This window comes from Puma concolor, chromosome A3 (genome assembly GCF_028749965.1).
Source record: "Puma concolor isolate L17-30 chromosome A3, mPumCon1.1.hap2, whole genome shotgun sequence".
NCBI classification, from domain to species: Eukaryota; Metazoa; Chordata; class Mammalia; order Carnivora; family Felidae; genus Puma; species Puma concolor.
This window is the reverse complement of record NC_141669.1, coordinates 80,133,960-80,161,947: the sequence shown is the minus strand read 5'-3', so window position 1 is coordinate 80,161,947 and position 27,988 is coordinate 80,133,960. Positions and strand designations below refer to the sequence as shown.

General features: G+C 41.8%; 1 protein-coding gene across 3 annotated transcripts in view; it reads left to right on the top strand.

The window, feature by feature from the left end:
- Positions 1-27,988, top strand: part of CRACDL (CRACD like) — a 140,790-nt gene that overhangs the window by 82,364 nt on the left and 30,438 nt on the right. For 2 of the 3 annotated variants that reach the window (XM_086701293.1, XM_086701292.1), the window contains exons 3-5: positions 10,487-10,655; positions 17,436-17,571; positions 23,993-24,220. In XM_086701293.1, the coding sequence (XP_086557419.1) occupies positions 10,487-10,655; positions 17,436-17,571; positions 23,993-24,220 (533 nt within the window). Of the gene's footprint in view, positions 1-10,486; positions 10,656-17,435; positions 17,572-17,921; positions 18,084-23,992; positions 24,221-27,988 lie in introns of all 3 variants that reach the window. The other variant, XM_086701294.1, reaches the window with a different exon arrangement.

Sequence of the window (27,988 nt, the reverse complement as noted above, 5' to 3'; positions counted from 1 at the left end):
TGAATGGGAGAAGATATTTGCAAATGACATATCTGATAAAATATTAGTATCCAAAATATGTAAAGAACTGATACAACTCAATATTCACAAAACAAATAATCCAGTTAAAAAATGGACAGAAGACACGAATAGATATTTCTCTAAAGAAGACATACAGATGGCCAACAGACACATGAAAAGATGCTCAGCATCACTCGTCATCAAGGAAATGCCCACCAAAACTACAATGAGATATCACTTCACACCTATCAGAATGGTTAAAATCAACAACACAAGAAACAACAGGTGTTGGTGAAGATGTAGAGAAAAAAGAATCTTCTTGCATTGTTTGTGGGAATGCAAATTGGTGCAGCCATTGCAGAAAGCAGTATGGAGCTTCCTCAAAAAATTAAAAATAGAACTATCCTACAATCCAGAAATCACACTATTGGGTATTTACTTCCAAAACACAAAAACACTAACTCAAAGGGATACATGCACCCCTATGTTCATTAGCACTATTTGAAATACACAAATTATGGAAGCAGCTGAAGTGTTCATCAATAGATGAGTAGATGAAGAAAAAGTGGTATACACACACACACATATACGCACATATGTGCACACACACACACACACACACACACACACACACACACATACAGTGGACTGTTATTCAGCCATAAAAAAGAATGGAATCTTGCCATTTGCAACATGGATAGAGCTAGAGAGTATAATGCTAAGTGTAATAAGACAGAGACAGACAAATAATCATGTGATCTCACTCATTTGTGGAATTTAATTAACAATACAAATGGGCAAAGGGGGAAAAAAGAGAGACAAACCAAGAATCAGACCCTTAACTATAGAGAACAATTTGATGGTTACCAGAGGGAAAGTGGGAGAGGGGATGGGGGAAATAGGGGATGTGGATAAAAGAGTATCATGATGGAAAAAAAAATAAAATGAGAAAAAATTTATCACTTACCATGATGAAAAAAAATGAGAAAAAATTCTAGGTAAGACCATTTACCTCTTAAAAATCTTTTTAAAAGTAAGAAATAAGATAGCCAGAATTGAAAGAGAAATGGTGATCTGCAGAGATAAGTGGTCATAGAAACCACTTTTGCCCTCAGATCATTGATCAATGTTGGAAATTTTGAATTTCATTTTCATGTCTTCATGGAGTGATAGATGAGAGAAAGGGTCAGATATCAAAGTACATGTCTGTACAAGGTGGGCTAACAGAAGACCCTCTTGACTCGAAGGTGGGAGCCCAAGGAGCAGTAAAATCAGAGTAAGTGTGAATAAGAGGTAAAGCACCTCTTTATGGATTTGTAGCTTGAGTTTGTATCACTTAGGTAATTTAGAGAATCTCAACCCTTGAACTTGGCTAATATTATTCCTAGACTGGATGTGACTATAGGTACCTTGTCGAATCAGACAATCTTTTTTGAAGAACAGTACCTCTACCTAGACTTCAAAATATTACAGAAAATAATATTTTCAAAAAGTTCCATGACAAACACAGTCAGTGATAACCACATATATAAAGCCAAAGGGCACCATGAATGAGAAGCAACATGTTCTAGGTTTAATTAGGTCTCCCCAAAAGTCATATATTGAAGTCCTGACCCCTGGCACCTCAGAATATGACCTTATTTGGAAGTTGGGTCATTGCAGATGGAGTTAGTTAAGAAAAGGTTATACTGGAATATGGTGGGCCCCTAACCTACTGTGACTGATGCCGTTATCAAAAGGGGAAATATGGACATAGACACGCACACAAGGAGAACACCATATGAAGATGAAGTCATATCAGGGTGGTGGCATCTACAGGACATGGAATGTCAAAAATTGCCAGCAAACCACCAGAAGTTAGAGGATGGAATAGATGTCACGGCCCTTTCAAGGAAGCAACCATGCCAATAACACCTTAATCTCAAACTTCTAGCCTCCAGATCTGAGAGGCAATACACCTCTGTTGTTTAAGCTGCTCAGTTTGTTCTATTTTGTGACAACAGCCCTAACAAACTGGCACACAGGAGAAACGGGGTACCTGGATGGCTCACTTGGTTAAGTGTCCAACTTTTGGTTTCAGCCCAGGTCATGATCTTGTGGTTTGTGAGTTCGGGCCCGCATCAGGCTCTGCGCTGGCGGTATGGAGTCTGCTTGGGAGTCTTTCTCTCCCTCTCTCTCTCTCTGCCCCTTCCCCACTCACGCTGTCTCTGTCTCAAAATAAATGGATAAAATTTTTAATAAAAAAATACACAGCAGAAACAAGAGAAACATAAAAGATACACAAAAGAATCAAATACCAGAATGATCAAATATATGCTATAAAGCAATTGTGCATAGTAACTATGTTTAAAGATAATTTTTAAAAGTTTGAAAATATTTGGAAGGAACAGAGAACTATGAAAAGTGTCATAACACTCAGCCAGTGCTCTAAGGGAGATAAGTAAATGGGATACAGATAGAAGGAAGAAGTGAAATTATCTTTATTTGCAGATGACATGATTATACAAAATATCAAAAAAGTACTTAGATCTCTTAAGCAAGGTTAGCAAGATTGCAAGATACAGGTCAATATACAAATATCAATTGTATTTCTGTATAACTAGCAGTGAAAAATTATAAAACTGAAATTTTTAAAAGTACAATTTACAATAGCACAAATAAAAATAAATACTTAGGCACATATCTAACAACATGTATGCAGGACCTGTGTACTGAAAAAAAAATTGTTTAAAGAAAGACCTAGGTCAACAAAGATCTAAATACGTGGAGTGATATATTATGTGTTGTGGACTGAATACTTGTGTCCCCACATTCATGTTAAAATCCGAATACCACCATGTGATGATATTGGGAGGGTGGGGCCTTTGGGAGGTAATTAGGCCATGAGGGTGGAACCCTCAAGAATGGAATTGGTACCCTTATCAGAAGAGACCAGAGAGCTACTTGCTTTCTTTCTGCCACTTACAGACACAGTGAGAAGTTGCAATCAGCAACCTATAAGAGAGCCCCAAAAGAAGCCCACCGTGGTGCCTCCCTGATCTCAAACTTCTAGCTTCCAGAACAGTGAACAATGAATTTCTGTTACTCATAAGCCACCCAGTCTATGGCACTTTATTACAGCAGCCTGAACGGACTAAAACTACATTTACAGATTGGACAGTTGTGTTGCTAAAATGTCAGTTCTCCCCCCACTGAGCTGCAGAATGGTGTGTTAGTACATGTGGGGTAGAATATACTGTTGCTACGTCTGCTGTGGAAGGCTGGACCCAGATCAGTGATCTACAGCAAGAATATTGACCAGTGATCATTTATTTAATTTCCATGAAAAGTCAGAGATTTTTTTATTTAGGACAAAGCCAAATCCGTATAGATGAAGTGATAATAGTATTTGGGAGGATTTGCTTTGAAATAACCTGGCAGGGATGAGGAGGAGAAGAAAGAGTAAAGATGAAACAGTCATAATCCCAGCAGGATATTTTTCCAACATTGACAAACTGATTTCAAAATTTACATGAAAATGCAAAATAACCAGAATAGTAAAAACAGTTTTGGAAAAGAACAAAATTGGAGGACTCACATTACCTGATTTCAAGACTTACTCATAAGCTACAATAACGAAGCCAAGAGTGGTAATATTGATGAAAAGGGTGGATGTGTAGAGCTACAATAGTGTCCAAAAATCAACCCATACAAATGTGATAAGTTGATCTTTGACAAAAATGCAAAAGTGATTCAAGGGAAAGAGGATTATCTTTTCTTTTTTTTTTTTTTTTTTTAAATTTTTTTTTTCAACGTTTATTTATTTTTGGGACAGAGAGAGACAGAGCATGAACGGGCGAGGGGCAGAGAGAGAGGGAGACACAGAATTGGAAACAGGCTCCAGGCTCTGAGCCATCAGCCCAGAGCCCGACGCGGGGCTCGAACTCACGGACCGCGAGATCGTGACCTGGCTGAAGTCAGACGCTTAACCGACTGCGCCACCCAGGCGCCCTGAGGATTATCTTTTCAACATGGTTGAACATTTTTTCAGCATGGTTATCTTTTCAACATGGTGCTAGAGCAAATTAAACATCCTTGTAAAAAAAAAAAAAAAAGAACTTTGACCTCTACTTCACAGATGATACAAAAATTAATTTAAAATATATCAAGGGCATAAATGCAGCACTATTAAACCTTTCAAAGAAAACAGAAAATATTTGTGACCTGGAATTATATAAGAGTTCTTAGGACACTTCAATGCCTAAATTGGACTTCAGTACAATTGAAAACTTTTTATCTATGAAAGACCCTGTTAAGAAAATGAAAAGACTTGCTTTGGATCCTGTGTCTCCCTCTCTCTCTGCCCCTTCCCCACTTGTGCTCTGCCTCTCTCTCTCTCTCTCTCAAAAATCAATAAACATTTTTAAAAATTACAAAAAAAGAAAGAAAGGAAGGAAGCAAGGAAGGAAGGAAGGAAGGAAGGAAGGAAAAAAGAAAACGAAAAGACAGAGGCACCTGAGTGGCTCATTCTGTTGAGTGTCTGACTTTTGGTTTCAACTCAGGTCCTAATCCCAGGGTTGTGGGATTGAGCCCTGCATTGGGCTCCATGTTGAGCGTGGAGCCTGCTTAAGATTCTCTATCTCCCTCTGCCTCTGCCCTTCTCCCCTGCTCATATACACACTCTCTCTCAAATTAAAAAAAGAAAGAAAAAAGAAAATGAAAAGACAAGTCCAAGGCTGGAAGGAAATATTTATAAATCACCCTTGACAAGCGACTTGTATTTAGAACTCTCAAAATTGAACACTAGGAAAACAAACAACCCAAATGAAAAATAGGCAAAGGTTTTAAAGGATGCTTTACCAGAAGATACACAGATGCCAAATAAGCTCATGAAAAAGTGCTCAACATCTGTAGCCATTAGGTAATGCAAGTTAAAACTACAATGAGATACTGTTGTACAACTATTAGAATGGCAAAGCAAAACAACAACACATCCAACAGTAGCAAGTGCTGGAGGATGCAGGGAAGCTGGAACTCTCATACTGCTGTTGGGAATGCAAAATGGTACAGCCACTTTTGAAAATATTTCAACAGTTTCTTATCAAATTAAACATACACTTAGTCTGTGACCCAGCGATCCTGCTCTTAGGTATTTGCCTAAGAGAAATGAACACTTACGTTTACACAGAAACCTGTACCAACTTTATTCATAATTGCCAAAAACTGCAATGAATCCAAATGTCCTTCAACTGCTCAATGTTTAAATAAAGTGGTACATCCCTACAATGGAATAGGGCTCGGTAGTAATAAGGAACAAATTACTGCTTGACGTAACTACATGGATTGTTGTGCTGAGTGAAAGAAGCCAGAATCAAAAGGACAGATACTGTATGAATCAATCTATATGACATTCAGGAAAAGGCAAAACTATAGGAACAGAGAAGATATCAGTGATTTCCAGGGGTTAAAGACCGGGGAAGGGTTTGGATACAAAAGGGCAGCCTGAAGGGTGATGGTATAATTCTGTATCTTGAGATCATTATGCAGCTCTATGTGTACCAAAAAGAGTAAATTTAACTTGTAATATTTAAAATAACTTAAAAAATTATATGCCAGATTTGAAAACCATCAAATGGATTTTTTTAGAAATAAGAAAAACTAGGGGCGCCTGGGTGGCTTAGTCAGTTAAGCATCTAACTCTTGGTTTCAACTCAGGTCGTGATCTCAAAGTTTGTGAGTTCGAGCACTGCATTGGGCTCTGCGCTGACAGCATGGAGCCTGCCTGAGAGTCTCTCTTTCCCTCTCTCTCTGCCCCTCCTCTGCTCTCTCTGTCTCTCAAAATAAATAAAACTTAAAAAACTATTTAAAAAGAGAAATAAGAATAACTGTTACAATTAGAAATTTATTGGATGAGTTTAACAGCAGATTATATCAGCTCAGGATAGATTAATCATAAGAAAGTAGACAGAAAAGGGGTGCCTGGATGGCTCAGTGGGTGGAATGTGGAACTCTTGATCTCAGGGTTATGAGTTTGAGCCCTTGTAGGGTGTAGAGATTACTTAAAAAAATTTTAAAAAGCATACAGAATATAGAATAGAATGGTAAAATGATGGGAGGTATAGAAGAGAAGAGGCATAGAGATAAGTGAAAGGATGTAATGTATATCTGAGCAGTCTCAAGAGAGGAGAGAGTAGCAGAGAATATTCTAGAATTTAGAAAAAGATGACCCAATCCACAGATTCAAGAAACTGAATAAACCCCAAGAAGGATACGTAAAAGGAAAATCCGTGCAGAGTGAAATTATAGAAAATCAAAGACAAAATGAAAAATCAGTGTGAGAAAAAAAGATTACCTTCAAAGAAGCAAAAAGCTGATGACTGACTTCTCAACTACACAACAGAAGCCACAAAACAGTGAAATAATATTTTCAATATTATTGAAAGAATAAGTTTGAAAAACTAACTGCCAACCTAGAAAATTATACCCAGGAAAAATATATTTTAGGAATGAAGGAAATATAAGGCGCTTTCAGACAAGCAAAAACTGAATTTGTCATCAGTAGACCCTCTCCAAATCAGATTGTAAAGGAAAATTGTCCTAGATGGAAAGTCTGGAATACAAGAAGGAATGGTGAGCAAGGAGACTGAGAAACAAACATATAAATAGGATTAAAGTATTCTAAGTTCCTTGTTTTGTCCCATAATAGAATACATAGTATGATTTCTAGGGCAATTACTGAAAAAAACAGAGATTAAAGACAGCTTACAAACTCATAGTGGGAAGAACAGAATAACTTTTAAAAGTCAGCTAATCCAAAGGATGGCAATAAAGGAGAGTAAGAAAAAAACACATAAGATGTAGTCTTGTTTTTATTAACGTATCAGTAATTACAGTAAGTATAAGTAGGCTAATTATATTAATTGTTCCAGTTAGACTTAAAGATCATCAGATTGGATTTCTACAACTCTAAGTCCTATCCATAAAGATTCAGAAGAGTTGAGAGTAAAAGGATAGAAAAACATGTATCTTGTAAACACTAGGAAAAAGGAAGCTGGATAGATGTGTTAATAGCAGTCAAAACAAAATTTAAGGCCAAAAGCATCACTAAAGATAAAGAGGGCCATTTCACAAAAGGTTCAGTTTCCCAGAGAGATAATAATTGCAACTTTCTCTACTCATTGTAATGTTAAAAGTTATGGAGAAGAAATTGACAGTTAAATAAAAATAAAATCTGCAATCAGAGTGGGTTTTGTTTTGTTTTTTTTTGAAAGAGAGTATGAGTGGAGGAGGGGCAGAGGGAAGAGGTTCAGAGAGAATCTTAAGCAAGCTCCAAGCCCAGAGTGGAGCCTGATGTGGGGCTCAGTCTCACAACTATGAAATTGTGACATGAGCCGAAATCAAGGGTCAGATGCCTAACCAACTGAGCCACCTAGGCACCCCCAAGAGAGGATTATTTTTAATACATTTCCATCAGTAATTGATAGAACAAATGTATTTTAAAAAATTAATAAAGATGAAACATATTTAGACAACACAAAAAGTAAAGGGCTTGTCCTAATTGACATGTATAGAACATTGGCAGAAATACATGATTTTCAAGCACACTGGGAACATTTACCAATTTATGGTAAAGGCCATGAAGCAAATCTCAACAAATTTGAATGGTTTCAAATAATACAGAGCAATTCTCTGACCACAGTGCACTTAAGCTGGAAGTCAATAACAGAAAGATAGTAAGAAAATCTCCAAGGGTTTGGAAGTTAAGATCTACTTTCCTAAATAACCTCTAGGTCTAAGAAGGTATTATAATGGAAATTAAAAAATATTTCAACCAAACAACAATGAAAATCTATCAAAACATGTGGATGCAGCTAAACGAGGTTTAGGGGGAGATATATTGCCTTAATGTGCCTTAAATATAAAATGCCTTAATAAAATAAATAAATGCCTTAAATATAAAAACAAAAAAGCCTAAAAATTAATTAGCTAAGTATTCATCTCAAGAAGTTAAAAAGAAAGCACAGTACCTGAAGACAGTAGGAGGAAGGAAAGAGTAAGAACAGAAATTGTCACAACAAAAAATAAACATGAAGTAGAGAGAATTAACAAAGCCAACTTTTTTTTTTTTTAATGTTTATTTATTTTTGAGACAGAGAGAGACAGAGCATGAACGGGGGAGGGTCAGAGAGAGGGAGACACAGAATCTGAAACAGGCTTCAGGCTCTGAGCCATCAGCCCAGAGCCCGACGCGGGGCTCGAACTCCCGGACCGCGAGATCATGACCTGAGCCGAGGTCGGCCGCTTAACCGACTGAGCCACCCAGGCACCCCCCAACTTTTTTTTAAAGGCAAATAAAGTTGACCTCTGGTGAACTCATCAAGGAAAAATGAGGCACAAATAATTAATACCAGAGCTGAGGAAGGGGGTTTTATATCAGGTGGTGTGGATGCTAAAACAATATAAGGATATTATTAATAACTATATGCCAATATAGTGAAGTTGAAAATTTAGAAAAAATAGGCAAATTCCTAGAAAAACGTAGCCTCATAAAACAGATTCGAGAAGTAGAAAATCCAAATAGTTCCTATAACCCACTAGAGAAACTGAATTTAACAGCCTAGCAGTGAACAAACCTAACACGAATAGGCCCCAGTTGGATGGCTGACTAACCAACCACTGCAATTCAGACAAGAGTGTTACCTTTTGGATCTTTGTAGCCACTCATTTTTAACCCAGAAATACCATGTTTGACTGCATAGGGTAATAAAGCTGCACTGTGTATTCAGACCTTCATGGATGCACACCTGTTTATCAGCTAGGCAAAGGTCAGATGGTATCCTAGCAAATGCAGAAAACTCTTAAGAGTCTTTCCAAATCATAAACTGTCATTGAGAACCATCAGTTAACAACATAAGCATTATGTGATTATTAAGGTAAGGAAACTTCCACTAGAAGTTAAGAAAGTTTGGCTACATGTAGGATTGATTTCCCTTTGGGCAGGGATCTGCTCCCCCTAAGGTAATATAGGGACCCCAGCTAGAGTAATCCTAAGTCATTCTGCACATTAAGGCAAGATCATGTAAACTTCCTAAGGGGACATTCATATAAATGTAAAGATCCTGGGGTGGGGGGCAGTTAAAAAGGAGTTCAGCTCACAAAATTATTTACTTAAAAAACTAATAAGTTGTTTCAGCAAATGTTCAGAATATGTTAGACAATACCCTGGTGATCTCTGATGTTGCATCCTTCTGCTGTTAGTTCTCATAAATATTCAGAAGGAGAGGAATGAAGATCCCTGAGCTGCTAATGTGATGTCACAGGATCCTGGAGATGATAGAGACTAAAGGAGGTTGAGACTAAAGGAGGCATCAGAGAAGAGATAACGAAATGTTTCAAAGTGTTGTAAATTCTAACAATCCAGGAAACGTGGCAGAGTGAGACTCAGTGTTTCCACCACAGTTTGACATGTTTTTTTCACCCAGAGTTGTTAGCTCCTCCTGGCATCGGGCACTCCAGTGAGCACGAGGAGGCTGGCCCTCCTCTGTCCCTGGTGTGCATGTTCATGCTAAATGAAGCAGTTGAAGACTATTTGGAAAACAATAATGTGAGTTATCACATGGCCTTTACCTCACCAGGACTTTTTGCTTTTGGCTATGTATATTTAGATATTAAAACTTACTTTGTTTGTACAGTGGAATATTATTCAACAATTAAAGTAAGAATGCATACTAACACATGTATCATCAATGCAAAATTCAGAAGCAGTTCATGGAATGAAAGAAGCCAGACCAAAGAGTATAGTCCAGTCATGCAATACAGTATGTGTTATATGAATTCAAGATGATTCTACTGTATGTATGATTCCACTCATGCAATACAGTATGTGTTATATGAATTCAAGAATGGGCAAAACAACTGTGTGGTGATAAGAAATGAGTGGTTGCATCAAAAATAATAAACTAGGGGCACTTGGGCTTAGTTGGTTGAATGTCCAGCTCTTGATTTCAGCTCAGGTCATGATCCCAGGGTTGTGGGATTGAGCCTCACGTCAGGCTCCATGCTTGAGCATGGAGCTTGCTTAAGATTCTCTCCCTTCCTCGGCTCCTCTTCCTCCCTTGTACTCTTGCTCTCTCTCTCTACAATAAAAAGCATTAAAAAAACAATACTCTTTAGGAATAAATTTAACCAAGAAGGTGAAAGATCTGTTTAAAAAGAAAGAAAGAAAGAAACCTGGTTTCAAATGAGAGAATGATTGCTTGTGGTTTGATTCTGTGATCATGCTCCAGAGCTTTCTTGGCTCTCTTATGAAATGTCCAAAATAAACAAATCAGGATTGTTTTCAGGTGTGCAAAAATGGCACTCTGTGTAGTTCCTGTACTTCTGTGTGGTAAAAGAACTTTCCAGGAGTGCATAATTGATGCACAGACAGAAATATTGCTCTCTGCCCTTTTCTGGTACACACCTTGCGCATGCTTCATAAGTACTCACATGTGTTCTTTCTGCACAGGGAAGAAAAAGTCCAAGTTCAAAACATTTAAGAAGTTCTTCGGGAAGAAGAAGAGAAAGGAATCACCATCTTCCACAGGAAATAGCACCTGGAAACAAAGTCAGGCGAAGAGTGAGGTCATTGCCATTGAGTCAGGGCCAGTGGGCTATGACTCAGAGGATGAGCTCGAGTAAGTTGCCTTGTCCATCCTTCAGGCACATGTGGCCCAATAAGCAGGGGTTGGGGGGAGCATAGGAGGACCCAAATACTCTGTCTCATGGTCTTGAAGATTGACTGGATTTGTGAGTATATTTCCTTCCAAGGGAAATCCACTGGAAGCTCTTCCAAGGAGGTTGTATTTTCTGTCTTTTCTTACATAGGGATGGAGAAAGTTAGGGGAAAACATGAACAGGTACCTGCTATGTCCCAGGTGCTGTATTTATTAGAAGTCTGCAACCACTATGGGATAGGAGGTGAGATCTGCCACTTTATAAATGAGCAAACCAAGCTTTAGAGACATTTTGGAGAACTTGCCCATTGTCCTGCAACTGAAAGTGGCAAGATTAGGATATACACCATTATTTTATTTGACCTAAAAATTCTCCATTAGAAGGAGAGAGGGGCGGAGGGAAGGTTTCTTGCTGTTCAGTCTTAGACAAATCATCCAAAAGTATTGTTAGATATAACAGAACCAATAAGTATGAAAATTTGGGGAAATCTAGTGAAGAAATCCTTATTTTTAGAACGTGTACTTCATCAAAATATAGTTATAATACACATGCTTCCAGCAGTTATTTCTGTGAATAAAAGGGGGAAAAATTTGTTGCTATGCAAACTTTTAAAAAAATTTTTTATTTAAATCCAAGTTAGTTAACATATGGTATAATAATGGTTTCAGGAGCAGAATTTAGTGATTCATCACTTACATATAACAACACCCAGTGCTCATGCCAACAAGTGTCCTCCTTTAGATCCATCCCCATTTAGCACCCCCCACCTATCTCCCCTCCAGCAACCCTCAGTTTATTCTCTGTATTTAAGAGTCTTTTATGGTTTGCCTCCCTCTCTGTTTTTATCTTATTTTTCCTTCCCTTCCCCTATGTTCATCTGTTGTGTTTCTTAAATTCCACATACGAGTGAAATCATATGATATTTGTCTTTCTCCTACTGACTTATTTTGTTTAGCATAATACACTCTTAAGAGTTCCTTGCCTGTTTTTAGAGGAGTAGAAATTACACTGACCACTTGGTGGCACCAAATGACTGAAGAGGAAAGATTCAAGGTTTTTCTTTCAGGGTTTTTGTTTTCGTTTCTGTTTTTCCTGGTGCTAGCAAGGAGCAGAGTGGACCCACAAAGCAATCTATGAAGAGTACCAAGGAAGGGCTGTACACACATTTTATTAGGCAGGGTGCTCTATATCCTTGGGCTGCGAGATGTTGTCATGATCATATTGCTAATTATTAAATGTCTTCACTGGGCCAGCCCCAGGGAAATTATAATACTTTCCCCACCCACACCCTGTCTCTTTACCAGAACACACAGTGGCTGCTCCATCCAGGGAACAGGAACACAGCAGAGAGGCGAGCATGGTGTGTGCATGTGTGCATACGTGTGCATGTGTTTGTGTGAGAAATGACCTGTCCACTTGTGTGTCTCCTCTTTGTCACTGGAGCCCATGGAAAATGGGGACAGTTTCCCTTCTATCTTTATGTTCCCACCAGGGGCCAGGTCCTCAATTACTGGTCAAAGTTCACTGGAGTGATGCTAGGATAGGAGGCTTAGGGGTGGGGTCTGATGAATCCCGGGAAGTACAGTGTTTTTAGAGAACAGCACAGAGGATGAGACAAGATCTGTTTTCCCCCCAACCTCATTGAAAAATAATAGATGTATAACATTGTGGAAGTTTAAGGTGGATAATGTGTTGATTTAATACACAAGCATATTAAAAAATGACTACCACCGTAGAGCTAATACCTGCATCACATCACTTAATTACTACTTATTTATTGAGGTGGGACCATCTAAGATCTACTCTCTTAATAATTTCAAGTATATAATACAATAGTATTATCTATAACTGTACTATACAAACTGTGCTGTAGATCTCCCTAACTTCTTTGTCTTATAACTGGAAGTGTGTACCATTTCCCCCAGCCTACAGCCCCTGGTAACCACCATCCACTATGTGTTCTTATGAGTCTGACTTTTTTAGATTTTACATAAGTGAGATCATACAGTATTTGTCTTTTTCTGTCTTGCTTGTTTCACTTAGCATAATGCCCTCAGTGTTCATCATGTTGTCACAAACCACAAGATGTCCTTCTTCCTCATGACTAACTAATATCCCAGGTACATATATGTAGACACACACATGCAAACTACATCTTCTTTCTCCATTCATCTGTTAATGGACACGTGGGTTGTTTCCATATTTTTGCTATTGTGAATAATGCTGCAGTGAACATAGGAATGCAGATATCTCTTCAAGATCCTATTTTCATTTCCTTTGGGTAATACCCAGCAGTGGACTTGCTGGATCCTGTGGTAGTTCTATTTTTAATTTTTTGAGGGGCCTCCATGCTGTTCTCCATGGTGACTGCACCAACTTCTATTCCCGCCAACAGTGCAGATGGGATCCCTTTTCTCCACATTCTTGCCAACATTTATCTCTTATCATTTTGGTGATGGCCATTCTAACGGGCCTGATATTTGCATTTCCTCAATGATTAGTGATGTTGGGCATCTTTTCATGCGTCTGTTGGCCATTTATATGTCTTCTTTGGAAAAATGTCTGTTTGACTCCTCTTGGTAAAACAATTAAATCCTCTTGAATTGGATTGTTGTTGGTTTTTCTTGCTATTGAGTTGTATGAGCTCTTTTTATATTTTGGATATTAATCTCTTATCAGATATATTATTTGTAAATATTTTCTCCCATTCTGTAGGTTGTCTTTTCATTTTGTTGATAGTTTCCTTTGCTGTGCAGAAACTTTTAAATTTGATGTAGTCTCACTTGTTTATTTTTGCTTTTGTTGCCTTTGCTTTTGGTGTCAAATTCAAGAAGTTATTGCCAACACCAATGTCAAGGTCACTTACTATCTATGTGGTAACTCTTCTAGGAGTTTTATGATTTCGTGTCTTATGTGCAAGTCTTTAATCCATTTTTATTTTTTTATGGGGTAGAATGAAAAAATACTGAAACTGAAATTGCATGTTCAATTTCATTCTTTTGCTTGTGGCTATCCAGTTTTCCCAGCACCATTTATTGAAAAGACTATCCTTTTTTCATTGTATATTCTTGGCTGCTTTGTTATAAATTAATTGACTATGTAAGGGACAAAATCTTAGGGGGAGTCTTTAGCCCCTTTGAGAGTCTGTGTGTGTGCCTTCTAGACTCTACAGCAATTTCTCTTCCATCACCATGGGCAAAAGAGTTCCATTTGCCAACATACATTAATGCTGGCAAACCACATGGGACCCTGTGGTTTCAAAACGCTGACACCCATTTATTGTGTCTGTGTTGTTAAGCTTTCTAAGCCTCTTAATCTGTAATGATTTTCCCTCTTCCTCCCCCGCCACCCTGCTTTGTTTCATGTCATTGATCTGATGGAGAAGCAGGGTAATTTTCTCTGGCCAATATCCCACATTCTGGATTTGCTTTCTCTTGGTATGATTGAACTCATTTTTATAGTCTCTGAATCTCTTGCAAAATGTTAGATGGATCTAGATATTTAATTAGATTTAGGTTCAAAGTGGTACTGGATACTTACTGTCACATCACCTCATGAAGCACATACTCTCCGGTTGCCCCACTTCTCATGACACGAAGACTGAGCAGTGGGTTCAGGGGGTCTCTCTCAGTGTGATAGCTCTACAAACCTTCATATAGTGATTTTAACACCTGCTTATGGTCATTGCCTAGATCCATTCTTTTATTGCACAATGGTGTTTTTTCTAACCCTGTCATGCATTCTGCATGTATTAGCTGGAATTTTTTTCATGAAGGAGACCTTTCCTTCATAAATTCCTTGGTTTCTCTGACATGCAGTTTTTCCAGGAAAGGCAGAATAATGCCTCGTTCTCCTTTTACCAATCTACCTTCAGAGTAATGACCTGGTACCCGAGCTGGTACCCTAACTTCGAACACTGACCAATGAGTTTTGTTTTTTATCTTTTCTGTTTTTTTTTTTTTACATCATTGTGAGTGCATGGATTTTTATATATTTGATTTGCTTTAAACCATGACAGTCTTTATTCATTTTTATGCTCATAGTGTTTCATCTTGCACTTTGGAAGTCACTTCAAATTAGTTCCTGGGTTTTTTTTGACATGACCCCATTTGTCTTTGAATCTCCCCTGCTTTCCTGTACAATGAGAAATCCCAGGTTTATTTTGTGCATTTCCTATCCTAGACCTAGTATCAGACATCTCTTCACATGGTTCTTTTTGGTGTGAAATGGTCTTTAGAGACCATTCTGGCTGCTAGGGGTGATGATTTCTAGTTGGCTGTCATTGCTTCTAGACTTCTTCAGTAGGTATATTAGGAAACATGTTTTAAGAGAAAAATAAATTACTAACTCACTGGTATTTCCAGTTCAAGTTTAATAAGACAAAATTTTTACTTTGATTATTTGAATTCACTATTTTCTATACTAGGAATCTTGGTTCCTAGTGATATTAACAAAATTGTTCATTTTCTTTATTGTACAGTATACTAATAATAATTTCATTACCCCGCCTTAGGTTATAGGTTAGAGTATAGGTTACACTCTATAAGGATTGTCCTCTACTCTTTTTAAAAATCAATATTACTGGGACGCCTGGGTGGCTCAGTCAGTTGGATGACTGACTCTAGATTTTGGCTCAGATCATGATCCCACAGTTTGTGGGTTAGGGCCCCTGTGTCAGACTCTGCAGTGCAGAGCTTGCTTGGGATTCTCTGTCTCCCAATCTCTCTGCTCTCTCTCTTTGCTCAAAAACAAATAAATAAATAAACTTTAAAAATGTTTTTAAAAATCAATATTGCTACCAATAAAACTGAGTACAATTTCTTATTTTTGATTTTTGTTTTTGTTTTTTTGTTGTTGTTGTTCTTGGAATTTATCCTATTATGAATGTAGAGTCAAAAGCCACTTGGATGTTGAATTAAAATCACTTAAACTCATTCTTTTCTCTGTACAGTTATGCCAACAATATGATATAAAATTAGGCTTCTTTGTTTCCGTTTGTTTTCTAGTTTTAGAGATTATCTTATTTCCCTTTTTGTTTGATTTTGTCTTTTAACTACATAAAATGTTTACATAGTTTCAAAGACAAAATTGTAAATGTACAAGTAAGTACCTGGGAACCCTGTCTCCCAATCTTGTTTTGTCCTTCCCCCTAAAGATAACTATTTTTATTCATTTATTACTTATCTCTCTATTTTTATTTCTTAAAATATGCACAAACAACACATCTATTCACATATGTTCACCTATAGTCATACACCCCTTCCCCACTTAGAGCTGACATGTTGTTCTGCACTCTGCTGTATTTTTCACTTAGTGCAGTCTGGTGCTGCCTGTGTACAGAGCTCCCCCTTACCTACTTGGTCAGCTGCAAAGTTTCCATGTTTATACAGATACCTACTGAAGGTCATTGGGTTGATGATAGTGTTTTGCTTCTATAAATGTAGCAAGTGGCCTTGAACGTATGACATTTTGTGTTTTTGCCAGTGTATCGTTGAAAAGGCAGAGGCCTTTTCATGCTGTCTCAACTCCTACTTACACCCCCAGAGTGGAGGTGTTCAGGCAGTGGTTATGACTTCCAGTGGGCGTGGCCATGGGCTACCCTACTGTAGGAAGGAAACCCAGGTGTGCCTGTGATCTTTGTGACAAGAGCTGCCATTGGCAGGAAGGGCCCATCTAGTTCTTTCACTTGGCCTGATGCCTTCCGAGAAGTATAAGGACACACCCTTCTGGGAGCCATAGGTTCCCCACTTGCAGACTCACAACTGTGGGCTAGAAAGCAGTTGGAAAGCATCATTAACCAACACAATGTGATCTGCAGTGGAGCAGGACCACCCCTAAGAGTGCTCAATGCCTCACAGAGGACAGGATGCCTGGGGCAGCCTGGAGGTGGGGGAGTGTGGAGCACAAGATGGCCAGTGCCTGTAGGGGCGGGCCTTCCTTCCTTCATCATCGGATCTCAATCATCTCCTTCCATCTATTGTTCAGGCAGTCACTGCCAGTAGGAAAATCTGACAACCAACTCTCACATCCTCTTAGGACATTTTGTGAAATGAGTCCTTTGGGTTCAGTTCTGAATTGGAGTCTTGAGCTCAGAGCTGTGGCAGAGGCTGAGATGATGATGACAGAAATGCCCACCATCTGTATTCCAGGACCTAGGCACACAGGCTGGATTGCACAGATCATATCAGGTAATGAAAAGAGGGCATGGCTTAGCAGATTTGCAATTCTCATTTCAAACCCAGCCTGTGGATGTGTGTTTTGGACCACCTTGCAAGGATGCCTCCGTCAGACAGGCCCTCAGCCTGCTGTGCAAAAACAGCCTCTAGCCCACTGAGGGGCTGCATGTTGGCCCACAAGGAATGATTTCATCTTCCCTGGACATCCATGCCAGTCTTCTGTGCAACCCCCCAGCCAGCCGAGGAGCCCTGCCAACCCTTCCTTTCTACAGGCTTGCTGTCATGGACCTCACACCTCGTCAGACCCTGGTTTTCCCATTAATGAAAAGAATTCACACAGTCTTCAGATCTGTTAGGAAAATTCCTATCTCTGCAATGCTTTTAATAGTTGACTGTGGTATTTGACAGGGTTGGGATAAACTGGAGTCAGAAGCTGTTAAAGAAGAAATGTAACCGAAGGCTTATTGTATGATGTGCCGTTAGCCCCACCCCCCTTGTTCATCCTGAGCACCCCGAGGGAGAGATGGAGGAGAACAGAGTTTCACAGTGCCTCTTTTATCCTAGGGAGTCGAGGGGTGCGCTGGGCAGCCGGGCCCTGTCACATGACAGTATTTTCATTCCTGAGTCTGGACAGGATCCTACTCGACCTGTGCGGGTGTTTTCCCAAGAAAATGTGTGTGACCGGATTAAAGCCCTACAGGTAAAGTTTTCCTTGGCAGTGACACTTGGTATGTATGTCAAAGATGTATCAATAAGTTTTAAAATTATTTCTGCTTGGTTTATTTAACGTATCTTAAAGTATATTTGCGTTCCAGACACACCAAGTTAATTACAATTGGATCTTGATTCATGCCTAGTTATAAGCACTCATTTTCAAGATGAGAGCAAGAGAGCTAGTAGCAGACACTCTTGTGCTTCCATCTGCTACACCGGGCTACACCAGGCAGAGGTGTTGAAAGTACCTCCTGAAGGAATGAATTGGAGCAAGAAGATTTGTTGATAAAAAGTTGCTGATGGAAATAAGAGCAAATGTTCTTTATTCCAATCTAGTTAAAAATACAGTGTAATGTGAAAATGGGGCCACCCCCTCCTCCAGGGGGTCTTCCTGCCAAGCGAGGAGATGACACCGGCATGAGTTCTGAGGATGATGGTCTTCCCAGGAGCCCCCCAGAGATGTCCCTACATGACATTGGTCCCGGCACAACCATAAAGGCAAGTGACAGCCTGAACCACCTCACAGCTTTGTCTGCGCCCACTGCAGAGGACAGTCGGGAACTCTGGTGGCCCCTGTTAAGATTCCCATGGGTGGGTGTGGCCGTGGTCCATGCAGCTAGGAGGTGTTCCAGACCCAAACAGTGGGAGCTCACCATCAGTCCTTGGACTGTATTTGTATTCATTCTTTGAGCAGAAATTCCTGTTTTGTCAGGAGATATAGTGTTGGTAACATTTTTCATCATGGTTACAGGTCAGCTACAATCAACCCTTTACCTGGTTTTTCCTGTCTGGGCAGATGACCGGACTGGGCATCCCATCTCCAAACAAGGGAAATACCTTTGTATCTGTTTTCTGTTGTCATGACATTTGGCTGGAGGGAGAAGGGAGTGGTGAACATACATGACTTCATCTAGACTCTCAGATCTGAGTTTAGGACCATGAGATCTTGTTGATCTAGGGTTAGAATGTGAGGTGTGATGTAGGTAAACAGGGAAGCAGGGAAAGTTTGACAAGCAGGAGGGGTGTTTATGACCTCAGTAGGGCAGGGGAGTTGATCATGGATAACACCCTTCCCCATTAGAAAACAGGTAGAAAACTTGAGCTCCTTCTCCTGTATAAGCTACCCTGCTCATGGTGCCACCATTTTAAGCCCATACAATGTGCTTGTACATAAATGATCATTTTTCCCTTTAGACAAGACTTGCTGAGGGCTGGATAGAATTGGAGTTCTATGTGTAATGCTGACACTTGAAAAACAAATTAAGGCCAGAGTCCATGTTTTATAGCCACCCACCTGCCCTGTGCATTCTTGGAGCTACACTTGTGCCCTGGTCAAAAGCTGTTCCCAGTAAATCTCAGGGTTTCATTGTGAACCATCATCTTGCAGATTCTGTGCTGATCTGAAATACACTCAGTGGTCACTTCAATTTGGACATCCAGAAGCCCCCCTCCAAAAACAAGGGAAAGAATATTTACCTAATTTATGTGTAGTTGTGGGTTCCCAGAGCATCACTGATGAAAGGCAGAGGAAGGACTGTGGTATAGCTGAATGTAAGTAAGCCCCAGGGCTGGGGGTTTACTCAGGGCTGGCTAGAGAATTCTTCTCTCTGGAATTCTGCTCTAGGGTGAACCTGTCCCTGCTTTCTCCATGAGCAGAGTCTGAGGACAGTGAGCTACCCACACCTGCTCTCCCATGTCGAAGAGAAGGAAGAGAAGACAAGGAAGATGATTTGGCCTATTTCCTGGACTTTGAGCCAACCCTGTACCCCTTAATACCTTAAAATACTGGAAGGGAAGGTTTGACAGGCTATTGCTGCCTATGGTGACACGTGAAAGACCCATGTTTGTACTCTGAGATGTGCAGCTTCAGAGTCCCCAGCCTCAGGACCAGATGTGACTTTGTATGTTTTAGGGCCATATGTTGGGGAGATGACCCTCACGAGCCATAGTTGACTGACTTGCCCTCACTCCATCCCACAGTTCTCTGGCTCTCACAGCACCATGGTTCTCTGCATTGAACTGGGAAGGTACAGAATAACAGGTAGTTTCTAATTCCATTCATTAGGGCATGAGCCCAGCTCCAAACCTGCAAAGCACCATGATGCACAAATTCTATCTTTAGTTGCCTGGGAGCCACTCACACTGGACAGGGCTATGGCCTCATCCTTCTCAGTGTCCCTCCTATGGTGGTTATGTTACTGACAAAACAGTGCTCTGAGTATGAACAAGCCACTAGCTTCACAGGAACCTAAAATTGGAAGCTTTAAGACTTAAAAATATATATATAATCTTTATTATCAAGATTTTGAAGACACGGTGATCATATTTTATGCCCTAAAAGTTTTTTGGGCACAATGGACTGACTGAGATGGGGAAACAATGCAGCCTTTAAAGTGTTTTTACATAACACATGGTATTTGATATAATGGTACTTTAAATCCCACCAGGATGGGATTGTGAGCTGTTTAATTTTTTTCCTGTTGACGACTCCTTACACAAGCCCACATGCCTGACAGAAAAACTTAAAGATTATTTTGATACAAGGTTTCCAGGAACAAGTATTTCATGATAAGACCAAGGTGATATTTCCTGATGGATGAGTTTTTCAGGAAATGCATGGAATTATTTTAAAATCTCATTGCCACATTAGGTAACAACTGGTGAAACGTGGTGATTTTTATGGTAAAATTACATCAAACTAGCCATCTGCTAAGTGTCCTACCATTAAGTAGAAAACACTGGGTAGAGGGTGGCAAGCTGGGAAGTTGGCTTTATCCTGGGGGATGAGGGAAGGTAACATGGAGAGACAGCATGTCTCTGGTGGAAACACACACACTGCTGTGCTACCAATGGGCAGGTTCTGTCACCTGTAGGAATCTGTGTCCTCAGAGGGTTTTGGAGAGGATTTCGTGAGATCAGGTAGGTCAGTGCCTCCCCTTCCCTCACCAGGAAAGGCCAGCTGGAGTGCAAAGCCAGCAGGCCTCTCCTGCCCAGAAAGGTCCCACTGGCTCTACTTCACGTCTGTGGCCTGTTCCTGCGTGCGCCTCCCTCAGCCCACTCCTCAGTGGCTGAGCACCCCCCTTCTCTCTCTCTCTCTCTTTTTTTTTTTTTTTTTTTTTTTGATAGCTACTATTTGTTGGACAAGTACCATGTGCCAGGACTGAAATTTCTGTTTTCCATGTGTAACAATAGTCTTGTAAGGAAGGTGTTACTGACTAATTTAACAGGTGAGGTAATTGTGAACCCCTCTCTTTGAGGACAAACACTGTAAAGCAGCTGTCACTCGGGTTCACCCCCAAAAAAGCCTCTGAACTCCAGGCCATTTTCCCATGTGAGTCACATTCCTCCAACGAAGGGCCTCCTGTTAGACTTTTTAAATCATTCACTTCCAGAATCATCCAGAAGCACAGATTTCAGGTCAAACTGGGCAATTGGGGCAAGCAATGCAAGTGTGAATGCTTCCGGCCCACAGACAAAAATCCAGGTCAGCTTTCCCAGCCTGTACTGTACCCACAGACCTTACCCCAAGTCGCATAGTTGCTTCTCTGATCAAACACTGGACTCACTGTTCTCCTCAGTCATGAAGGTGTTGGTCTTTTCAGGCCCTAAGAACTCTCCGAATGACAGCAAAGACTGAGAAGTGAGAGTTCAGTGCCCTAGTAGGAAGACCAACCGTGACAGCCAGTGCAGGGATTTTGTGGGGACAGAGGTCATTGTGGTCAGAGTTTCTAGGAAGTTAAGCTCCTTGCCAGGATCTGCCTCCCCCACCCACCGTCACCCATGCAGGGGCCAGAGTGGGTTTGAACCCAGGACGGTCTGCTCAAACAGTGCAAAGCTAGTGGACAGGAGGCAGGGAAGGTTTTTCCTTTGGGTTAATGGGATGTGTGTGTGGCGGGGGCGTTGACCACATCTCATGTCCTCACAGAAGATGTCATCATTCTCACCCGAGAGTCACTGCATTTGCAAAGCAGCTCATCTTGCCTGGTCTCTTGAGTCAGAAAAAAACAACAGTCAGAAAAACACAAAAACAAGAGCCAAAATTTTACCAAGTGTATATACATTGTTCCTCTAGACAAGGGTGAAAATGAAGAAGCCTTCTCTATGTTCTTTAGAATGTACCCATTCTACCAGTGACCCTGAGGGAGGACTGCCTGGGAGAGGTGTCATCTGCCCAATCTTAGGTGACTTCCTGAGTCATCAGCTACAGCAGTGGAAGCCAAAGCCACAGGCACAGAGGAAGCCGGGAGCCCTGTGGTTTATTTTTTTAAATAATTTTTCTTGCTTTATTCCCGTAAGAACACAAGTCGCTGAAACAAGAGAACTAAAATAGATTAGGTCCATTTATAACGCTTTCCCCTTCATTTTAGTAATTGTCTTCTCCTAATTGGCAGGAATAAACTTAATACTTGCAGGAGAAAATACAACTTTCTGTTAACAGGGAAAATACGTTTCTCTGAGGAAGTTCCCTTGCAGGACAATCCCTGCCTCAGCTTGTCTCTCTAATAGTGACACACGTCTGGTGCCCCCCTAGTTTAGCAGGGGCTACTGGAGTCTGCTCTGTCCGGGGCTCCAGGGCTGTGGAAGAGCTGAGCAGGATGTACCCAGACCCCTGTGAGTCCACTTGCTGCCCACATCTTGTTTGCTGCCTCCCCTGAGGAGACCATTTTCATGGGGGCTTACTAAATCATTGTGAGGTGCATAAAATTATGGTCTTAAGTTAAAATGTGTGTTCCAAAGAACACACAGCACCCATTAGGATGGCTACTATCAAAGAAACAGAAAATAACAAGTGTTGGAAAGGATGTGGAGAAATTGAAGCCCCTGTACACTGGTGGGAATGCAAACTGGTACAGCCACTGTAGAAAACAGCATGGAGGTTCTTCAAAAAATGAAAAATAAAGCTACTCTGTGATCCAGTAGTTCCACTTCTGGGTAGATACCTGAAAGAATTGAAAGCTAGTTCTTGAAGAGGTATTTCTACACACATGTTCACAGAAGCATTATTCGCAACAGCTATAATGTGTAAGCAGCCCAGGTGTCCATTGATGGATGAATGGATACACAAAATGTGGTATTTCCATACACTGGAATATCATTCAGCTTTGTAAAGGTAGGAAAGCCTGACACATCCTATTACATGGATGGACATTAAGGACATTATGCAAAGTGAAATAAGCCAGACAAAAAAAGCAAATACGGTATGATTCCACTCAGTGTGAGGTAGCTGGAGTAGTCAAGTTCATAGAGACAGGAGGTAGAGTGGTGGTGGCCAGGAGTTGACAGTGGGGGATGGTGAATTGTTGTTGAGTGGGTGCAGTTTCAGTTTTACAAGAGTAAAAGCTCTGGAGATGGTTGCACAGCAACATGAGTATACTTAATGCCACTGAACTGTGTGGTTAGAAGTGGTCACAATAGTAAATGTTGTGTGTATAACATATAAAATTTGGCAAATAAAAAACATTGGGGGGAAAATGTAAACTTGACCCTAATACTGAGCACCACAGTAGAATGGAAGTAGGTGGTAGATTTGTAACTGAAGCCCAGCACCTCCCGGATTCTCTCCCTGCTCCTCGCTCATCTGGGCTGTGTTTGCTCAGGGGTGCACAGTGGGTACCCCCCCCCCCCGACACACACACACACTATTTCATGCTGACAAATGTCTTTGTGGCAGAACCCACTTAGACCTCACTCAGTCATGGAGTTTGCCAAGTTCAGTGGGCAGGTAACAGCATGTTGCACTCATCCTTCCACGTGACTCCCCAAATCCCCTTCCTCTCTGACAACACTTTTGCCCTTGCCTGACTTAGTGCCTCCCTGCTGAGGTATAAACTAGTAAAATATTTGTAACTACAGATGGAAACTTACAGCCCTATGTCTCCAAGAGGACACATGAAGATACAGGAACCTTCTAGAATGAGTGAAATGCAGCTGCCGTGATGGGGTGCTGGGTGGTGGGCTTGGCACATCTTTTGCCCCAGCATGTAAAATCACACCTTTGGGCCACCCTCTCAGGACCAAGGCTGCTCTTAGAGAAATCGGGTCGGTCTGTTTCACCGGAGAAAGAGGCTCTTGTCTGAATCACAGATACCTGCTTAGGAAGGTGAAGGCAGAGTTATCTCATCAAGGGTGCCTAGGACATAGGTTCTCTGCACGGCCTTGGAAATGAGTAAGTTGTTAGGGGTTGGCCCAACTTTTAAAGCTGCCAGCTTTTCTAAGGAACACTTTTCTAAGGGGGTGTCCTGGAACTCTCCCTGTTGAGAGCCAGATTTTAAATCTGTCCTTCCATGTAAAGCCCAGAGACAGTATGAGGAGACTGAGCACCATACAAGAAGGGAGTTGATGTGCTGGTGGGACCATTTCATACCACGAAGTTAATGCTTGGTGTGTTTACTTCTTCTCCCATGAAGATCTCTTTAGTATCCTCATCCCGGCCACAGTCTCCAGACCAGCTCTCCTCCAGGCACGCGAGCGATGCCAGTGTCTCCCCCCGCACCTCCGACAGCAGCGTGGCACCCGTGGCTGATTTCGATTACCCTCCAGAATTTTCCTCCTGCCTGGACAATTCTGCAGCTAAGCACAAGCTCCTGGTTAAGCCCCGCAACCAGCGGTCCAGCAAAATGAGGCGGCTGTCTTCGGTAATCAGGCTTTTTCTTACAGGCAGACTTGATGTCCCCCCACTCCCACCCACCCCCGCCTCTCTCCCCTCAGGGTCACGTGCCCCTTCCGAGAAACCCCATGGTCAGTAGGACCATCTCCAGGAGCTAGAGTTGCTCATCTTTTTCAATATACGTCAGATATGTCTCTTCCTTGCATAAATATGCCATCTGTTCTTTGGTTCTGCAGCACCTCCTGTGAAAGCTGCTACATGCTGTGGGTCCCTTGCCTTCCAACAGCACTGAGTGTAAGGTCCACACTCCAGGCCTGGCATGACCATGCCCTGCCTACCTCTGAGACCTACTCTTATTCTCTGCCTCACTCACTCAACACGATTTGGCCTGTCTCTGGCCTCAGGCCTTGATCTCTTGCTTGAGACATTCTTCTCCTGGCTGGCTCCTTAGCCTTGGAGTCTCAGCTCAGAGGTCTTCTCCCCAGAGGGGCTCACTTGACCATCTTATGGAAAGCAGCCCTCCCTTCCCACCCCTTCACTTTCTTTATAGCACAGGCCACACACATAAGTGACCTTTATAATTGTGTATGCTCACTTGTTTATTGCCAGTCTTCTTGAGACCTTGTCCCAGCCCTACATTCCACCCCTAGAGCAATGCTAACCACACAGCTGGTATTCAGTGCACATTTGTTGAATGGATGAACAAATGAAGACATGAACCAATGACAGATAAGCTGACACACTAGCACAGACTTCTGCCTTGGACAAGGACCTACTTATTAGCATGGGGACTGTGCCCCTATGAGGACAGATCCCTCTTTGGTCACACTGCCTGTGTAGTTGTCAGCTTGTAGTTCTGGGTGTCGAGAACTCATTCGTGGAGTGTTTTGTCTTCATAGTACCCGTAGGTTATAGGTCCACATAGGACTGTAGACTTCTCCACTGCCTGATGCCCACAGTATTCCAGCCCTGGAGGAGCTGAGGGCAGGTGTGGGGCCAGACTGGCCACAGAGAATGAGAGTGCTGAGAAAGAGATGTTCACAGACCAACATTCTCTCCCTCCTTCCTTGGAGACAGTATTGTGGGGGTATTGATGAAGTGCCCAGGATGAGCTAGGTGCTCAGCTAGGGGTGGTGGGCTGGGACTTCTCAGGATTCTGGGGACTCCCTGGAGACAGTGGGGTTTCCTTTGGGCGTGTGGAAGGTAGGTGCTTTTTAAACTCAGGCCAGCAGGGTTGACTTTAGAGGAGACTAAGGCTGAAGAAAGAAGTCAGCTATGGTTACCCTCAGGCCAATATGCCCTTGTGCAAGCTGGACACTTGTATAAGTGCTTGCACATCCAATGCATTTACAGGCTTGGTGCTGTGGGACTTGACAAGGACCAGGAACTCGAACCTGCCTATACTCATACTGAGTGGGACCACAGGGCAGGGACAGAGCCAGCTCCCTCTGTCCTCAAGTCTAGGGTTTATTCCCATGGGGATGTCTTTTGCTTTGGCAAGGGTATGTGTAACCAGCCACAGCCTGCTCAGGACTTTGTAGCAGAGAGAAGCCGCACTCATACTCCAGATGGGGGAAATACAACTTCCTGCCCTACTGTCCTCTGGACAAAGCTGTACCTCTCATTCTTTCTTTACATTCGAACTTGAATTAGCTCTTGAACCCCATTTTTTAGAGTAACAGAAATTCTGATTTAGTCAGTCCAGTAAACATTCCTTGATTTAAATTCTGTCATTTACATATCTTCCTTCCTTCTTTGCTTCCCCTTCTTGGTAGGGAGCAGGCACGGATACCTTAAGTTTTTGACTGGGCAGAGGTATCTGGCCAGTGGTCACCAGAGTCACTGTTGGGTCCTAAGGCAGGGCCTCTCTCCTTCGAGTATTCATAGCCCCCTTTGCCCTTCGGTCATGAGGTCCCTCCTCCCAACCATGAGGACTTTCCTGGTACCCTGGCCCCTCTTGGGTATGCGAGGCTGCTGTGAGGGCCCAGGAGAGGAGGGGAGAGGAGGCGGCAGCAGCAAGGGGGTGGGTCTATGCATCCTTCCTGATGATCCCAGGACCAAGCTGACGATCCCAGACCAAGTCAGAAGCCCACTTTGTTCCCTCGAGAAACTCTGTTCAGTGTCCGAGTCCATATTCCACACTACCTTTGTTCTGCCTGGCCCTCCACCCTTACCTCCTTGTAGCTGCCAGTGGCCCAAGGTGGGATGCTCCCAGCCAGGCCTGCTTCTCAGCTTTATGCTCATTTAGTGAGGCTTATGATAGTTTTAAAGCATGACCCACATCCTAAACAGGTTTCAACATCAGTGATTTCCTGTAGTAGCAAAAGGCCCGTGACACCTATTGAAACTGTCGCTTTTGAAAATTCTTCTGTAGATTTCTTTGCACATCTTCCTCTTTTCAAATCCATGGGAATAGAATTGTGCATCTTGGCAAGAGTTCACTTAGGCGTTGTCAGAGACATCCCACTTATCCTGTGTTCTGTTACCAAGCAGATGCCAGTGGAAATGTTAAAATAACACAGCAAACAAAAACTAAAACCTACTGCAAACACTCCCTGAGCGTTTCTTTACATCAAGGAAAGGAGGTCTGATGTCCCGAACTTTTTAAAAAGATTGACCTCAGGGCGCCTGGGTGGTTCAGTCGGTTAAGCATCTGACTTCAGCTCAGGTCATGATCTTGCCATTCGTGGGTTTAAGCCCCGCGTAGGGCTCTGTGCTGACAGCACAGAACTTGGAGCCTGTTTCGGATTCTGTCTCTCTCTCTCTCTGCATCTCCCCCACTTTCTCTCTCTTTCTCTCTCTCTCTCTCTCTCTCTCTCTCTCTCTCTCTCTCTCTTTCAAAAACAAAAACATTTAAAAAATTTTTTTATAAAAAGATTGACCTCACACCCTCAACCTTTTGGTCATTTTCTCATGCTTTTGAATAATTCATTGCTACTTTGATCTCCTTTCCTTCCTAAGAGAGCAGCAACTGACTTTGGGTACAGTAAGGAGGAAGTTGGACTAAATTTAAATTCCAGAGACTTCAAAAAATACAAGGCAGTGTTTGATTGTCACACCGGTAGGGCTCGGGGAGAGGAGGAGCACCATAAGCTGCAGGCAATAGGCAAGACTTCCTGTTGGAGTAGAATCTCAGACTGTTCTTGGGGGTTACTGGTAGAACACCTGGAGATGTGGGGAAAGAGCAGCTGGCCAGTCACTCAGGCCCAGAGTTGGGCACATTCACTAGTGGGGGCATGGCTTGACCTGAGCAGGGACTAGGAGAAATAATTTAAGACCAGAGAATATAAGACTTTTGACTTAACTGAAAAGTTTGGACTTTATCCTATCGGCTATGCTTTTGGACTTTATCTTGTAAGCTGTGGTTTGCCGTTGACTGTGTTTGATGTGATATGAAATTACCCTTTAGGCAAACCAGTTTGCCCTCACCTTGGGGCCCATCTCTGGAGAGAGAGAGAGAGAGAGAGAGAGAGAGAGAGCACTGAGATGGAAAACTAGCTCTCAGGCAGCACAGGGTCATGGAGAGAGCATCAGCTTTTCACCTGAGCTAATAAGCTCAGCCTTAACCAAAGTATGGCCCTCTCTGAGCTCCCAGTACTACAAGTGCAAAGAGGAAATAATTCTTCCTTGCTGGGATGAATCAAGAGTAAATGAAATAATAGGTGTGGAGTGTAAAGCATGGCAGACACCCAGCTGATTTGATCCCCTTCCCTTTGCTCTGTAGAGCAGTGTTTGTGGCTCAGCCACTAGAACCTTAAGCACCATTTACCTAGAGGGCATAGCTGCCATTGTTCTG